Source organism: Sinocyclocheilus anshuiensis, unplaced genomic scaffold (assembly GCF_001515605.1).
Source record: "Sinocyclocheilus anshuiensis isolate Anshui unplaced genomic scaffold, SAMN03320099.WGS_v1.1 scaffold691, whole genome shotgun sequence".
NCBI classification, from domain to species: Eukaryota; Metazoa; Chordata; class Actinopteri; order Cypriniformes; family Cyprinidae; genus Sinocyclocheilus; species Sinocyclocheilus anshuiensis.
In genome coordinates, this window is record NW_015552577.1 from 257,378 (window position 1) to 275,822 (window position 18,445).

The 18,445-nt window shown below is 36.4% G+C and overlaps 2 protein-coding genes across 3 annotated transcripts in view; both read left to right on the forward strand.

Moving 5' to 3' along the window:
* The window catches only part of LOC107665202 (rho-related BTB domain-containing protein 2-like), a 19,677-nt gene extending 14,451 nt beyond the window's left edge, over positions 1-5,226 (forward strand). Inside the window, 3 exon segments of the mRNA XM_016455987.1 lie at positions 1,396-1,484; positions 3,258-3,363; positions 4,500-5,226. Of these exon segments, the coding sequence (XP_016311473.1) occupies positions 1,396-1,484; positions 3,258-3,363; positions 4,500-4,699 (395 nt within the window). The 3' untranslated portion in view covers positions 4,700-5,226.
* Positions 5,227-10,922: 5,696 nt separating this feature from the next.
* The window catches only part of LOC107665201 (phosphatidylethanolamine-binding protein 4-like), a 120,278-nt gene continuing 112,755 nt past the window's right edge, over positions 10,923-18,445 (forward strand). For both annotated transcript variants that reach the window (XM_016455986.1, XM_016455985.1), the window contains exons 1-3: positions 10,923-11,055; positions 11,261-11,378; positions 12,136-12,262. In XM_016455986.1, coding sequence (XP_016311472.1) covers positions 11,272-11,378; positions 12,136-12,262 — 234 coding nt within the window. In that variant the 5' untranslated portion in view covers positions 10,923-11,055; positions 11,261-11,271. The remainder of the gene's footprint in view (positions 11,056-11,260; positions 11,379-12,135; positions 12,263-18,445) is intronic.

Consider the following 18,445-nt stretch of genomic DNA (forward strand, 5'->3'; position numbering starts at 1 on the left):
GCAGATCTATGGTAGCGATGGTAGTAACGGAGAGGCAGCTGTGGGTAAACCTGGCAAACATCGGGAAGAAAGAAAGGGGTTTTCTTCTCAATGCCCCGGTTTTGCCCTCTGAACTTTTTGGTACATCCATTGAGACGGTCGTCGAAAAGTTCAGGGAGGCGAAGGCGCGCTCATTGCGTGAACTATCCCTTTAAGGGGTGTTTTTTGGCATGATGTGAAGCTAATTCGGGCATGGACTGGCTTTTCTCTATGGCCTAGCTGTAACATATATGCATCTAGCCTACATTTGCCATACATTGCATTCAAAGTACACATTTTATTAAGTTCTTGCATTTTAACAGAACTCGGTCAAAGCCGCTTTTAATATGTAAGTGAACATGGTAACACTGGCATCCAGCTAACTTTATTGAACAAACTGCTTAATATGATATTATTCCTTTGTTGCTCAAACAGCACATCGTGACACTACCAACAGCAAAGTTTTGGGTTCAGATCCCAGGAAATTCATAAACTTAAAAAATATATATATAGAATGCATTCAGTGCAAGTCGCTTTGGATAAAAGTGCCCGCCAAATTCAAAAATATAAAGAGTTGATGGTAACATTTTGTAATAAGGTCCCATTAATTAACAGTAGTTATGCATTAAGCAACATTTAACTAACAATGAGCAATTCATTTGTTACAGTATTTATTAATATTTGTTAATGTTATTTAATAATGCAAATCTGCAGGCACTAATTGAATCCCTTAAAACTCATATGTGATATTCTGTGTAACATACAGTGTTCAAAACCTAAATTCCCTGTGAAAATAATTGGTTAATGCCTCAAATGGCTTGAATATGCAAATTAATCCCCGCCTCCACTCAATCACACGTAAAAGTAAAAGCTAAACACTACACAATACAACGTAATCTGCATATACCCGTACAGAAAACGTGAATTTTGAAGCAGTTTTGTTTATTTTTGAAAGCCTGTGTTTCTAATAAGTAACCTTACAAGACAGTTTGGGATGTCAGTGTCTGTACACACATAATTGGATAAACCCCATTATAACACCCCATAGAAAAATCTTGAAGAAACCACTGGTGAATTAGTCTTCCAGGTTTCAAACTGCGTTTTTAAGACTTTTTTTGGTTTACTGCAAAGAGAAAATGCTTAGCCATGGTGTTGACTGATGAATTTGCACATGGTTTGTCTTTAAACATTAAAACACCAGACAGACATGCAAACAACGCTAAACACTTGATTTTCACCACACGGAGTCTTTATCTAATGTTAACAAATGGAACCTTATTGTAAAGTGCTGCTGAGTAATTTATTAACAAAGAATACAAACCAAAAATAATGGTGACATATTCTGTTGTTTTTATGAGTGTTGTGTGTCTATCCTAGAGCTGTACACTGTGAAGGTACTGACAGAAGCTGCCATGATGGGAGCTGATATAGATGGAGATGTTCTGCTCTATCTGGACATGGCCCAGGTAAGCGTACCATTGACAGACAGAATGAACATGTACCTGTCTGTCTGTCTGCCTGTTTTTAACATATAAAGCATTTTGATTTATTTAGGTTTGGGATTGTTCTTGTTTGCTGTTTTTTCTTGTAGGATCTGGCAACACAAATGAGTCAAACTTGTACTTTTTGCCTGTGTTTTCTTGCACTGCTCATCAGAGCATGTGAGCGAAGCAGAGCGGTGTGACGCTCCGCTACATTTTCCGCTCTATGGACGTGCGCTCCACTCAGTCGCTCTAACCGCCCAAGCAAGCGCTCCATTAATATTCCGCTCACGCTCGCCGTAAACCAATTCCCGCTCAGATCCCGCTCCGTTCTGTAAAGAACAAATTTGCGTGCATTATATTAGATTATAAATTACTGCTGCCTATATCTAGCCTACATTCTGTAGGACTACCTATTGGTTCGGGTCAGTTTTTTTTTAAATAATATTTTAATAGGCCTAAGTGGTGTAGGCTAATATCTTCTGTACTCTGTAGTTCTGTATGTAGGCCTATATACAGCTGTGTGTTAGCTTAGGTCTACAGTTTAACTGAGATTATTTAATAACTACAGAGCTCCGAATATAATTTGAATTAACGATTCGTTTCTACGACGTCAGCAGGTTTTATTTTTTTTTTTATTCATTTATTATTTATTCATTTTAAGCAATAATGATTTTAAGTAATTACGAAATATAATTAATTCCACGATTTAGGCCTACTAAAACTAGGGAATGAACGAATTAACGAACGAATGAATTCGTGCCAGCTAAGTCTAAACAAGAGAACGAATACTTAATTCGTGGCCATAATTTAGACTAAACGAAAAAATTAATTCTTAATTCGTGGCCATAATGTAGTCCTAGCATAAAAGAGAACTAGCCTATTCTAAATTCGTGGCCGTGATTTTGTCTGCATGTCATGATCGGGGCTCCGTACAACCGAATATAACCTTAGCCTACCTGTTTATTCATTTATTATGGTATGTAACTAGCTCACCTTTTGCTGCACCATGTTTGCGTAGCACATCCTCGTGCTCTCTGTAATCAATATGAATCTGTACTAACTTTAACAGTCTCCCCGCACTCCCTCTCAGTTTCTTCTCCCTGCTCATTCTTAACTTTGATTTTTACTTTACATTTATGTATAAGGCTTGCAACTTCGTTGAAACAATATCTGAACTCCATAACTGCTCTACTATTCTCGATCTCTACAGATTCTCGATCTCGAACAAGCAAATCACCAAACAGCATTCTGGGTTGAGCGAGTGGCGCTGAGCGTATTGAGCGAGCGGAGCGGAATCTTCAGAAAGGCGCTTTGCGCTCTTAAGGAAATATTACCACTCCGCTCACGCTCCGCTCCGCTCACATGCTCTGCTGCTCATACAGAAGAGAGACACAACTCTGATACACGTTTAAATACGTCATTAACAACTAGTTGTTCAGTTGTACACACTGCGTAGAATTTCTGTAAATACATTTGTTACTACCTAAATGTTTCAGGAATATTCAGCTGTAGAATGCGGTTGTCACTCAGTAAAATACTGAAATGTGTGTGTACAGAACAGGATTAAGAACTAAAAGGTGAATTGACAACTACATTTAGTTGCAGTGTGTACATGGCTGAAGTGATATGAATAAAGAGTCTCTGTTTTAGGAGTGGTTAGGAACCAAATAGACTAGTTGTTTAGAGGTCTAGGAGGGGACTCAAAGCATCTGATTTTCTCCATAGTGTTCTCTTCTGTGTGATTGTTCCCTTTAGTTCCACTGTGCTCATCAGTTGACTGACTGGTGCCTCCATCACATCTGCACCAACTACAACAGAGTCTGTCGCAAATTCCCTCGAGACATGAAGGCCAAATCTACAGGTAATTCAACAGCCCCTCAGATCAGTATAAATGCCAATTTTTCAAGAATTATTTTAACTTCAAAATTAATATTGAGACATGACAGTCTGTAAAACTGAGACCCCTATCATGCTCATTTGTTCAGATGTTTTCATTAGCCAACTTTTTCTGCTACAGACTTTTGTAATGAGACAAATTCTTAATCTAAATAAGTTGCGTTGGTCATTGAAACTGATAAAAATCATCATGTTTATTGTATTATTAATCTATTCTATCTACTTGTTTTGATTTATCATAAAAAAACTTGACCCTCTATCACTAGCGTTCTCTGTTCTTTTTCCTACTAGTTTTCTTTTTAATTATTATAAAAAAAATAACTTCTAAAACTAGCTCTTTCCATTGGATATCTATCTCTGTCTAAAAAAGCAAAAACCTTGCTACATGTACTGCGTTAGACTAACTGGGATTTGTCACAGCACTTATATATTTTTGTTGGTTTGATTGCTTACATTGTCATTATTCGATGCTGTCTGTGAAATTGTTAAATGTATTATACTGCATATATGTTCTTTAATATTAAAACTAGGTAAATGGACTTGGAGCAACATGATAATGAGTAAATAATGGATTTTTATGAACTCTTCATTTAATTCAAGATATATTCTCTGAATATATTCTTAATATTGAACACAATTTCTATATTTAATAATTTAATTTATCCTGTATACACAACCATTCAAAGGGTCTGGGCCAGTAAGATTTCTTTTTTTTTTTATTATAATTTTAGTAAAAAAGGATCAAAAGTAAATAAATAATAACACAAAAAGCCTGCTGAAAATTGAGCTTTACCATTTTAGGATAACATTTTATGTTAAAATAAACTCAAAAAAAGAGTCATTTTAAATTGTAATAATATTTCACAGTGTTTTTATTGTATTTTTGATCAAACAAAGCATACTGACTGATTAGTGTATAATACATTTATTTTGTTTTAGGGATGTTTGGCTATTTTTCCTAGAAAGCAAAGCAAAAATGAATACTGAATACTGAGAATTTTATTTTTTCCAGTGTGGCAGGCGTCCCTAACCAAACAGTTATATCAGTACTGAAATTAGTTTGGCATTAAGCTGGTATCACGGTCTCATTCTGTCTTGCAGAAAACCTGGAGCACTTTGAGAAACATCGCTGGCCTCCAGTGTGGTATCTAAAGGAAGAAGATCACTATCAGCGGGCGCGCAAGGAGCGTGAGAAGGAAGATTACCTGTACCAAAAGCGTCAGTGTAAACGCAAGTGGCTCTTCTGGAATCTACCGTCCTCCAATTCTCCATCTTCTCCTGGTTCTTCGGCAGTCATCTGATCGGCTCTCAGGGTGCATGACCCACCTAACAGCCATAAATGTGGGATATAAAAACAAGGCATGATAGCCTTTTTCAACTCTATAAGATGACCTATTCACATTTTCTGTTGAGCAAAATGCCCAAGCCCTGCTTTTAGCTGCTGAAGAACAAGCAAAAATGAAACAGGATGGAGAACGCAAGTCAAAGCAACACAAGGCTTTGACTAAAAGCACATTGCTGAGTCTTTCTACTGGTTGAATTTTTCATCAAATCAAATCAAATCAGCTTTGACATCATATCCTGCGGTATTAGAGCGCTGCACAGTTTGCTGTTAAAAGACAATCTTCGCTCAGCATCGGTTCCCCAAACATAACCATATCTTCATCTGTATAGAAACATGCATGGCAGGACTGCACATATTCATAACTTGAAATGCTAATAAGTGCTTTTCAGCTCTAAAGGACGAGAACACCGGAACGTTTTAGAGCAACCAGCAAATATAATCTACAATCAAACCACTTCAACAGACCGATGTTCTCAAGATTCAAATGGTGTTCACCATTCAACATCTAAAGTAGGGCTGCACGATTAATCGCATGCGATATTTAACGCGCATCTTATCAGTAAAGCCGGTTCTGTAATCAGCGGTAAATCTCCGTCACCTGCGGGCTTTCACATTGAGCAGCATTAACTACACAGAGCCGTTGTTCACTGACAAGTTGCGCAAAACCACGTTCATATTTGCGCGATTTTTTGCGCTGCTCATCAGTGAACAACGGCTCTGTGTTACATAAATTACATTTTACAATATACTGACATTGAATACAGTTATTTCAAATTGTAATAATATTTCAGATTTTTTTTACTGTAGTTTTAATCAAATAAATGCAGCCTTGGTGAGCATAAAAGACTTTTGGAAAACACAAAACTTATCAAGCCCAATCTTTTGAACCGTAATGTGTTTTCCGTGCTAATCAACATTATGCCTGTCGATACAGTTTAACTTGTATTGAACCCATTTTGCCACTTTATACATGATTAGAGCATTTATACGTTCTAGTCCTGCTCTTCATTGGTTTTCAGGCTGAATGTTACTTGTGCACAACAATCCTTTGAGACTCTTTGTTTTTCCTGCACACTGTGGTGTATATTTTTGACTATTTGTTAGACTGAAGCAGTCTTCTCTATTTCTTCCTCTCAATAATCGTAACCTCAGCTGACAAGTCCGGAAATCGAAACATTCAACATTCAAACGATTATGGGTTTACACAAAATCAGCATTTACTGACATAATGTCAGGTATTTGTGCTATCACAAGAAGAAGTTCAAGTTTACATCAAGATTGAGAAAGCTGCATTTTTGTCTCGATAACTATATTCTGGAAAACAGTAACAACCTGTGATATTATAACTAGATACTTCAAAACAGGATCCCGGGTGAACAGTCACACCGGGCTTCTCTACAGGGAATATAAAGAGTGCCTCAACACTGCTGACATTCAACGTGTGGGCACCAGCTGCTGTCTTTACCAAAGTAAGCTCACTTCTGCTTCAGAAGGTGGATGACATCAATCTACCACACACACAACACTATTTTAAATGTTCCCAGATAGCTTTCGGATTGAGTTTCACGGGCAGGCCTGTGACAATCCCATGATGCATCGCAGCATGCTACATTTGCGTAGTTAAGTACAGTGTTTCCTACACCTGCTAGATTTCAGCATCCCATTCCTGAGGGACACTTTAGGGTCTTTAAAATATGAATATAACTAGTAGTAACTTAGGAAAAGGTATTTATATGGCTATTCTAATACTATAAAGAAAATTGAACAATGCAATGCAAGGCAGTATTTAAGGTGCATTACCTCGCCATACAGGAGAGGAAACCTCACACGCATGTTTCATATAAACCCTTTGCGATTTGAATGTTTCTGATCTAGCACATGCGATAGTTGTAGAAGCGAATAGCACTTAAATGTACAGTAGAATGGCTTATTATAAGGAAATACAGTAGTTTTATAGTACCAGATTGACCTTTAGACTGAAAAAAGGTATAATATAAATCACCCTATGGAGAGTAAAAAGCAATCTGCTATGCATTTTCCGCCAGTTGTAAACTAATTAATATCAGAGAATGTTTTTCTGCTTTAATAAATCAGATTAAGAGCTGACCTGCATGTGCAAGGCTGTTGTAGCTGGAAGCAAGGGGATGTTGAGTAATACTGTTTCATTTAGAAACCCATAAATATATGCTGAGCTTTGAATGTAGATCTAGAACAATACCGATTGAGTTCCTTTCATTAGAAAATACATGATGGACTGTTAATCTTTCAGTGGGACGAGTGAAGATTTTTCTGTATATTACTAAGCATTTGTAACAGCACTCAGGAACGTTTGCTGACTCTTGTCATTAACATTAAGATGAAGTGTGATGAGGTTTTATCCTAAAGTGTTACAAGAAATTTGAAATGAATGATTTTAAGGAAGGATCGGTTTCTACCAACCATCCTATAAAAGACAAGAAATGTTTGATTGGTGTACATTTCACAGACAATTGCATCAGCCTGTTATTATATGATACACATGAAAATGTTCTACTTTTGAGTTTTTAGTTACCATTATAGAACATTTACAGTTATGTAACACTATTATATAAAGCAAAATAGAAGTGATGATATGAATGTATTGAAATATGACAGGTATCATGTACTACAGTCTGAGTTTTATTACTCTTTCAGAGTTAAAATTTAAAGAAATTCTGTTGCATTTTACTGTATCAACTTTGTCTCAGACGTTTCTCCTAGCATTCATATGAGAAATTGAAATGGATACAAATGAAACAATTGTTAATTAACGTGCTAAAATTTGCTGATAATTTACTCCCTCTCAAGCCATCCAAGATTTAGAAGAGTTTGTTTCTTCATCAGAACGGATTTGTCGAAATTTACAATTCCATCACTTGCTCACCAATGGATGCTCTGTAGTGAATGGGTGCCGTCAGAATCCAAACAGCCGATAAAAACACCACAAGTAATCCACACCACTCCAGTCCATCAGGTAATGTCTTGTGAAGTCAAAAGCTGTGTGTTTGTAAGAAACAAATCCATCATTAAGGCATTTTAACTTTAAACCTTTGTTTCTGGCTAAAATGTGAGTCCATAATAATGTTTCATCCAGTGAAAAAGTCCATCTCCTGTTATCCTCTCATATTAGAATCCACCCACATGTTTGATTTGGACTGTTTTGGCTTGTAAACAGTGCTTGATCTGCGCATATTTCTCTCCTGATTCAGACTCGTCACTTTTTTCACTGGAGAAATTCATATTATGGACAGATCACTCATATTTTAGCTGGAAACAATGGTTTATACTTGAAACATCTTGATGATGGATTCGTTTCTTACAAGCATGCAGTTTTTTCCTTCATAAGATGTAAACTGATGGACTGGAGTGGTGTGGATTACTGTGATGTTTTTATCAGCTGTTTGGACTCTCATTCTGATGGCACCCATTCACTGCAGAGCATCCATTGGTGAACAAGTGATGGAATGCTACATTTCTCCAAATCTGATGAAGAAACGAACTGATGAGTAAATGTTCAGCAAGTTCATTTTTGGGTGAACTATTCCTTTGAGCAAAAGTCTGCATTCAATCTTATTGCTGTCTTGGAGAAACAAATGAAATATTAAAGAGATCCTATTTGTGATTTTTATTTCTTATGAGTTTTTAATGAGCCAAGATTCACCTAATACAGATTGTAGAAACTCTCTGTGAGCAAAATAAGTCAAACTAATCCTGTGGTTGTACCTCAGATAGAAGCGAGTTACTCAGAACATTGTGTTCCCAATCTATTGCTGCAGAGAAGATACCCCATGCCTTAATGTAAAGTACACAAGCAGAAACGTTGCTGGTATTCACAGTTTGTATTTGAAATGTAATGAATCCTTTATGTATTATATGTGTTATACAGCAAATAGGTGCATATTGTGTAAAATCTGTCATATTGTTTGTTTGATGCTTATTCATCTATTCTAGCCCATTGTAACCATGTGATTTTCACGGTATTATCTCTGTGTTATGTGAACGTGTTATCATACATTGCCTTTCATTGCTAATTTGATATAGATTGCTGAATCCAGTCTCCTTGAATAAGTGTGGGAATCTGTACGACTATGATATGGAATAGTATGATTCCATGTCAATAGTATGACAATATGGAATAGTATGATTAAAAAAATATGTACCGAAAAGAAAAATTATCAGTTAGGTGCACATTATACACCTTTTAAATATTGACTACCTTGACATGCTGTGTGCACATAGGCTAAGGTTTTGGTTTGCTATATGAATGGTAAAAAAAAAGAAAAATATGTGCACTGTGGATGGAGCACAATATACTGCATACAGTGTCCTCCAAAGTAACCATGCACTTCCAAGCAGTTTCAGCCACTGAAGCATGTCTACTAATTTATTTCACTCTCAGATAAGATACTTAATCAGGGGTTAAAGCAGAAGAATATACAATATGTAAGTAAAGAATATAATTAAATAATTAGAAATAGTTGCTTTTAAATCCTATAGGAGCCCATTTTAATGAGCTCTAGGTCCTAGTGCCACTACTGCAAAGAAGCGCAAACCAAACAGAGTGTCAGCAGCACCACGAGATGTTGTTTTTGCTGCACAATTACAATAATGTAAGGCCAGTGGAGCAAAGAAGCCATGAAAGCCTTGAAATCAAATGACTGAAAGCAAAACTTGAATGTTCTCTCAGTATCTAGAAGCCTGATGGTGACCATTTGTATGGGAAACAGGCATTATTTCCATGAGCTGGTATTGGGGAGCGGGAGTTTGTATTTTCAGGAGACCTGCAGCATGTTTTCTTGAAGTGTGTAAATAGTGTTTAATAAACACAAACTAGCAGTTTGCATTTGTGTGTTTTTTGTATATTACCTGCCCCCTCTGCCATTAGTTTGCACTGCTATTGAGATGGTCCTCACTGCAGAACACAAGATCCAGGGGGCGAGGTTGGATCCAGATCCAACTCCTCCCACCTTACATATACCTAAACCTACCCGTCTCCACCCCCTGATCCCTAAACCCACCCATCTCCACTCCTAAACCTGCCCATCTCCACCCCCTAGATGTGGATCCAACCCCGCCACCTGGATCTTTGTTCTGCAGTGAGGGGCTACTGGTGCTATTAGCAAACACCACTGGTCTATAGATGCGTCAATCAATTTTTATTTGTTGTTAGTGCAGAGGTGCATCAAACAGTTTTTTTTTTTTGTCCCCGTCTGTTTAGTTCAGTTTAAGCATTCTGTACATTCTTCCACCATGGTTCCATAAAATTAAAGTTAATTAAGGCCTATTTAATGAAATACACATAAATTAAATATAATTTTCTATAGGTGACATATCATGTGATCTTTATTGAAATATCACATATGCTATGTGTATTTTAGCACAAAAATTAGTTTCATGTTGAGAAATTGCATTAATCATCTGAATTTAAAACAATTTTAATACCTACATTAAGGCTTAATCCTGCTTGTTACATCAGTTTAGATCAGATTAGCTTAGACAAGGCTCAAATGAAAGAAATTAATTGAAGTTTAAATCCATTCTCAGTGTCACTGTGTATAATGCACAACTGATCACCCTTCAACATATGAAAATTACCGGCTCAGAATCGTCGAGAAGGGTCTGGCTGCAGCTGGCGCTTGCACTCTCAGACGTGCACTCTCAGGCTTGCACTCTCAGACACTTACTCCTCTACATTATTAATATACATAACTAATATGTGCAGGCAAGCCCAGAATAAACGCAACACGCAGTTTCGCGTTAAGCATTTTTCCATATAGAATAAACTGTCTACAGCTCTTTTATATCATTGTCTTTGTCCATTAAGCTACATTACGAATGCACGTCTGAGAGTGCAAGTGCAAGGCTGCAGCTAGACCCTTTTGGAATCGTCGGACCGATTCGTGAACGATTTCGGCCCGATTTCGCTTTCGTTTTTAGTAGCCTACATCTTCATTCAAGCATTAAATAGGCATATTTTCATTAAAGAGACACTGTAGATTATTACAGGCAGAACTACCTGTTGCCATGTGGCACCTGCAGTATTTAAAAAAAACGACGCACTGCCACACCAACAACAAACAAAACTTGATTGACGCATCTATAGACCACTAAGGTGTCTGCTAATAGAAGTGCAAACCAATAGAAGTGAAGAGGGGGCGGGTTCTAATGTGTTTCTCGATTTAACTTTGTAACGTAATATTATTAGCTTACTATTTTAGTCGACAGCTAAAGACTGTTTGAAGGCATATAGCTCAACGTCAGCTACTAATATCAAAGATTTGTCAAGAATTTCAGGTACAGTAGCCTAAATGATATAGAAATGGTGAACGTTATCAAAAATTTGGGTTGTCAACAAACAAACAGAATATGATACAGTCTAGATTTCTTCAAACATAAATGCCTTAAAATTGCACGTAGAGTATGTTTTGCATACGCATAATGTGACAGAGAGTGAAAATAGTTATTTACTCTCACCCATATTTCTCTGTCTCTGTTGAAGGCTCGGTGGAAATGCATTTATTTTACACGTCGTTTGTTTTGTGCGTCCTCTCTGCATGTCACATGACCACATCCACCTGTGATGAGCTCCTGTCTTCAGAAGATGCTGAGTTCTGCAAGTAAGACTTCATAATGTTGTCATTCCGTCCTGTGCGAATTTTAGTACGACCAATATCCTATTTGATTATTCAAATCTGTAGGATAGTATGTGTACTGATATAGATGAATGATTATCTGGGCCAGGCCAAAATGTTTATTGGTTTAATATATTGGTCGGCTTAGCTACTTAGTCTTTCCCTTAGTTTGAACTATTACTGTTTGTCAGTTCCAATACTATGGGAACACAGAATTATTTTTAATATAAAAGTAGCATACAAAGTAGCAAAAACACCCTGAATGTTTCCTGAAAATACTGTAAAAAATGAATGAATGGATGAAATGGAAGTAAATTCCTTCTTTAATCTATTAAATAGGTTATCTTTTCCCACTGGGATCAATTCATTAAAATTCCAGTTGGAATCCAATACAAATAGTCTTTTAGCATTCCTTTAGGAGTTTTGGACTAGGGTTAATTTCCAAACCATATTTCCTTAAATGAACTGATTTCAGAAGTCTGGCTTGTAGGCCGGTGTGGGATGTGTAGGACTCCCTCAGAGCACTGAGTCATGGATGCTTAAGCAGCCGTTCCCACTCAAAACCCACACAGCATGCCTTACAAATCTAACAACTTACTCACTAGTTCAACTTTCAGTGCAGACATGGGCTATTCACAGCTTATATTAGTTTTTCATGACCTGTCATAGGAACCCAAAACTGTTAATAATGATGGTGTACTAGACAGGTTCACTTATTTGGACCTGCATTTTTGCTGTTTAGGGGAAAATTAAAGGCGATTTACCCTGATCTGGTTGTCGACAAATGCATGATCGTCCCTCAGAGGATCAGAGAGAAGATCAGTAAGGAGTGGGGACCACCTCAAGTACAGCTGCCAAGTGCTGATGAGGTAAGAGAGATTCACTCCATAACATCATGCTGGCCTCTTACTCACTCTTTCAACTAGTGTTCAGTGGTTTAGCCTTTAACCTGTGGTTAATAATGGTCCTCTGCCAGGCTAGAATGTGTCATAATATAAACTTGGTGAAGTGTGGGCTATTTTTAGATGTTGTTATAATACTTTCTCCTGCTACAGTTTAACTGTAAGGAAGCCATGTTTAGGTTGATTTCCTGACAAGTGGCAAATTTAGCCACTGATCTGTGTTTAAGCCTCACACAGCGATACTGGCTCAATGGCAATGACACTTTAGCTGTAAATGCATTATGTTTCATTCAAAATAGAAAGGTCTTTAATGCTAATTAGATGGTTGTTTTCCACTTTATCTGTTATTTTAATTACTTAGGAGTTTATGTTTTACCTTCATTTGAAGTCATATTTTGTATTGTGTTATTCTGGTCGGTTGTTCTTCTATTATGTCTCCAGAAGATGGCGCAAGTGTTCCATAACTAAGTCATATGTTTGCTGAAATGAATTCATGTTATAGACACAAAACTCTTTTTGAGTATGACATAGAAATGTCATGGATATCTTTACTGATCTTATGTGATCCGTTTTGATGCCTTTAATTTATTTTTTCATTAATTAAAGTCTGTATATCAGTGCTACATTGCTTCCAGGGAGTATATATATATATATATATATAATGACAGAATTTAAATTCCCTTCTCCACAACTTAAGTCTAACTTTAAAATAGCTTTTCTTTCAAAATCAATATATTGAAATCAATCATATTTAATTAAACTAATGTAATAGTAATGAGAAGAAGAAAATGAAGAATAACGATGCTGCTGCTGCTGCTGATGATGATGGTATGGATCTTTATCTTTAGACATTTACATTTACAACTTTAAATACAAATGTTTTCAGATTCCTCTTTTTACAATTTTAAACGTACTCTAAGTTGTCTTTTCAAGGCAATCATTTTAGATAAAGTAAGAGACAAAGAGGCCATCAATATGACTGAAGAGCCGTTGGACAGCTGCTATATCTGCTAGATTGGTGTATTTGAGTTTAGAGCAGCGATGCTGTGCCAATCATTCTGGTAAACTTGAAATAGAATCAACTGTGGCGGAGAAGCGCAGCAAAGTACCATGCCGTATCTGTAAATTGGAAAGCCACTTCAATTTTAGGAGCTAGTTTATAAATTCCATAGCTAAGCAGTCTGGCTGGAAGATGATCTATCGCCCTCATGTCTCCCAAACCCCAATTGATGTACGGTCGTATTATCTATTATGCTGTCCTACATGATTCTCTTTTATTGCTGGACTTGGTGTCAGACAGCAAAACGGATTACACGTGAGATCAAATCAATACCAACTTTATTTACCGGCCTTTCAAACACAATTCCCCCTTTTGTGGCTCTGATTCTGATAAAACATATGGTAGCTGGAGGTCTGCGCTGCGAATATGAGCAGGCTTTTTGGAGAGCGTACGTGTCAGTCCTCGTTCTGCGGTCGGTCTCTCTCCCTCGCCCCCTTGACCCTGCCAATCGACACTTCATCACCACGGAAATGAGAGGCCAAGTGGCAGCGCAGCGGTCACTGGTTGTCGCTTTACCCCTGCGGTGACACCCACCTCATTACCCTGCTGGAGGCATGCTGGGTAATTGAAACAGAGCGAAATGGGCAGCAGTCCAGCACGTCCGCCTCTCGATGGGCTTTCATTACCCAAAACAAAAGCAAAGGGTCATGCTAAACAACAGATTTCCCTCCGTCAGCCCTCAAAGTAATGACTCAACCCTCAGCTTGACTTGAACTTGATTTTCACTCGAGCAACCATAATGCTTTAGTGCTACTGCTGTCCAAATGTCTCCAAAAGTCATAACGCTTTCATCAGAGTAATGTGTTTGAGTGAATGTTTTGTCATTTGCATACGGTAGGGATAACGGCCTTTGAAATCTCATGGTTTGTTGTGGGTGTTGAGGGTCGTTTACTTCTTGACTATGCCATTGCACACTAAGAAATGTATGACTAGCTCTGTCGTTATCAAGCACTCGTAATTCAAATTATTTTAATCTCAGGCCATTACAAAGATAATTGCATCTTTGTCTGGCACTTTTGGATGCCGTGTCAAAAATAGTTTGTTTACAGTAATGACTGATGAACTTGGACTGTTTTAGCACATCTTGTTTTTCTTAAAATTGGCAACACTTTTTATGATGATCTAGCATACTTGTTTTTTTTTGTCATATTAAAACTGCAGTAATAAATCAGGTAGTAAAATACCATTAGACGAAAATTAGAATGAAAATTCTGTCATCATTTACTCAATCTCATGTCACTTCTGTTAGTCTTTAGACACAAATGAAGATATTTTTTTTAATAAAACCTGAGCGATTTTTGTCCCTCCTTTGAATGTCCATAACATCATGCTGTAGAAAGTGAGATTGTAAAAGAAAATCGATCATATCTCTTCAGAAAAGTTGGATTAAATCGCACATTGCATGTGGATTACAATATCTTTATGAATTTTTTGAAGTTTTGGTGGATTGGACTGTCAGTGGAGGCACAGAAATCTCTGAAGTTTCATTAAACCTTTATTTGTGTTTCAAAGATGAACAACATGAGTGTGAGTAATGATGACAGAATATTGCATTTTTAGGTGAACTATATATCCTTGTAAAACTGACCTTATTAGGACTAGTTTAACAGGCATTAGTACTAGTACAAAAATGTGTTGATGAATGAACTTCATCAGTTCCAGTGTGCCAGTGTGCTTTTTAAATGTATTTACTCTCACACATGCAAAAAAGAAAGTTCAATTGGATTTCATAAATGGTCTTTTATAAATGGGATTTATTATGTATGGAATATTCTTTGGTTTCTCTTGTAATGATACCACATGTTCTCAGTTTGGAGAACAGACTATTGGCAGCATTCTGTGTACCAACACTTGTGTTGTAACGCTTGTGCCATTTTCCAGACCCACAAATATCCTCGATTCATGTACATCATCAAAATGATTTCTTATCTATGAAAACGAGGCTTTGAGAAGTACAGTGTGTTCAGTGGATTGTATTGTTGTCTAACGACATACTAAATGTTCAGATGACGAAACATCTTTCTAAAAATAAAAAATTAATCCATAGACATAAACTGCATAAAACAGTTTTGAATGGTCTGAGTTGATAAAAATTATGTGATGTTCAGTAGGACCTTTATAAGGTGCTTTCCATTGTAAAGACTGGCGTTATTAGCCTGATTAAAGTCTATATACGATATGATTTGAGATCTTGGTACTTTTGACGATTCATATGAACTTACAGAAAACAATTGCTATACTGATAGTCAATAATTGTTTTTAGGCTTTGATTGATAACCAGTGTGATGGCCAGTATTATATACAGTTTTGTCCAAAATTAATGTTCACAATAAAGCCCCCCAATATGTATAATTTTACATGAGATAAGTCAGTTTTTGAAGAAAAGTTGTTTTTAACGCCGCATCCAGAGACAATTTATCTGTTTTCACTGAGCAAGAAATACCTTGATAAAATCACAGCCAGTCAAAACAAATGTGATGTTTAATGTACAGGTTTGAAAAGCAGGATTTTGGGCCAATGATATTTCAAGGTGGGCGGAGCGTAGCGCAAAGCCACATAAATAGAATCCAAGTGATTAAAAAAATCTTCTGTTGCTTATCGCTGCAACTTCTTCAAGAGCTCATACTCTCTTAAAAATTCCAAATTGTTTCCAAATTAGAAAAGTTCCAAAAGGGAGGTTTTGAAGCAATTCCGTTTAGAAGAACCATATTGGGTTCCCAAAAGAACCTTTCAGTGAACAGTTTTTGCCATTAGAAGAATCCTTTTTTTTTTTTTTTATTCCACTTTATAGTGGAAACATTTTCCACTATAAAGAACTTTTCGTGCAATGGAAATTTTACATGGATGTTAAAGATTCTTCATGAAGAGTCTTTACTTTTTAAGAGTGTATGTTACTTGCTATATATATTTGAGTTGGAAATAATCCCCGATGCTATTCCAGTATCGACTAATATTACTTATAAGGTCATTGATTTATCACGCATTCTTACTTTAAAGCATCTGTGAGGCTGCGTTTGGCATCGAGCAGCCTGTGATCTCCAACATGCTGCATGTTCTTACAGATATCTGGAGTGTAGATGCTTATTTAAACGTCTGCATAATCTTGTATTCTGGGTGAAGGTGCGATCTGCCACGTGTTATTTGCTGATCGAGAAGTATTTTGCGTAATTTTCAGAACTTCTCAACTCCATCCCATTTCCCCGAGCTCTTATTGGGTGGTATTTTAGGACGTGACTTATTCCTCAAAAATCACGACTGACTGAAACCAAATTGAAATGTGGTCTTAAATGGACCACCCAAGAAGCTGTCTTTAATATAATATTATTTTGTTATATTATATTATTATATACTTTTATTGTATTATCTTTTAATTATTTGTTCTTTTCTTTTTAAAAAGTTGTTTTTAATGAACTAAGCAAAAATTGTGCTTTTATTAAAAACATGTATTTTAAATAAAGAAAAAATATGATTATTAATATAATAATACTAATATTATCATTATTATACATTAAAAATATGAATTAATTTATTTAAATTTTTAGAATAAACTAAGCAGAATTCCAAATAAATTTGACACAACAGGGTGGATAATATTTTAAAACAAATGATCTGCAGAAGGTGTGACTGAGTTGGACAACTACATTTTAGCCCTATGAATTGAGGATTTCTGCCCCCTCTCTCTCAAAAATCGTGCATTTCTGGGTGTGGCCAATTCTGTGAAACTGAATTGCCATGCACTGGAATGGAGCCAGTTCTTAAATTCCCAATTTTGCCTAACCCTGCTACTAGATGAGATCCACTGCATGAATGAAAGAAGGTCACCGTTGTCTGTTTAATAGTAAATCTGCCATAACCAGGTGGGCGTCTCGGCAGTGTAGGATTATAGGCTCTCATTCAGGATAGACACCAGGTTTCTCTCTTTCTCCCCAGTGGATCTGTTTGTCATGATAACAAGCATATTGCTTTGACACTAGACCTCATTTATACAGTCATCATCAGGTGCTCTTACACAATGCCTATGAATCACTCCGGGGATCTGACACTGCCAACATCTGCTGCTACTCTTTACTAGAGGCAAAGGATTGATATGAATATTCAGTTGAACGCTGAGAGAGGCAATAAGCCACATAATCCTCGTTTCCACACACTCAGATGATTTACATGTTGTATAAGGGCTCTCTCAGACTGATACGTCACGAACGTACAGATTCCATAGTGAGCTTCAGGAAGCGGATCCTGCTGAAGGGTCAGCGCTGAGATGTGAGCTCCTGTGAGGCCCCAGGAGCTTGTGAACTTTGACCTCATAGACGTTATACATCGCCATCTTCACGTCTTTGGCCTTCTCCTTGTACTTGAATAGTGTTTCATTATGTTTCTGGCTTGTTTTACCTTGCTTCATTTGTCTAGATTTTTTAGATTTCTTTAAAATCTGTAAACATTGAAAACTTGTAGTTGTAGGATTATGATAGATTTAAGAAAAGGGTATTATGTAAAATACATTTTAAATTATATCTAGGTTACTAATCACATTAGCAATGTTGTGTTGTTGATTATGTGACTTGGTCAGATGTTATTGTTTCCATTTGAAGCACAAGATGCTCTTTGGAAAACATGAACATTAGCTCATCATCAGCATCAGCATCATCATTGAGTGCTGCTGTTATGAAATCAAAACAGAAGTGTACTAAATAACATTTTATTATTATTATTATTATTTAAATCATGTATAAAGTTGTTCATACAATCAGTATAAAATTATTATACTGATGATAACATAATGTAAAAACAAAAATAGATCGCATCAAAATAGAAGCTTTTGTACGAGTAGTCTCAAATATAAACATGCTAAGCACATGGTCAATATTTTTCACTGATTTGTTTTTACTTATTCGGTTATCAGATTTACTCTTAAGAAAGTTTTATTATTCATTAGTGTAATATTAGCATCTTACAGTAGGCTGTTTACTTGTTTGGATTGTTATTCAGTGTTGTTTGATAATTAAAAAAAACATAATGATAATAATAATAATAACAATAAAAAAAAGTTTCCTAATGACCAAATCAGCATATTAGAATGGCACTGAAGACTG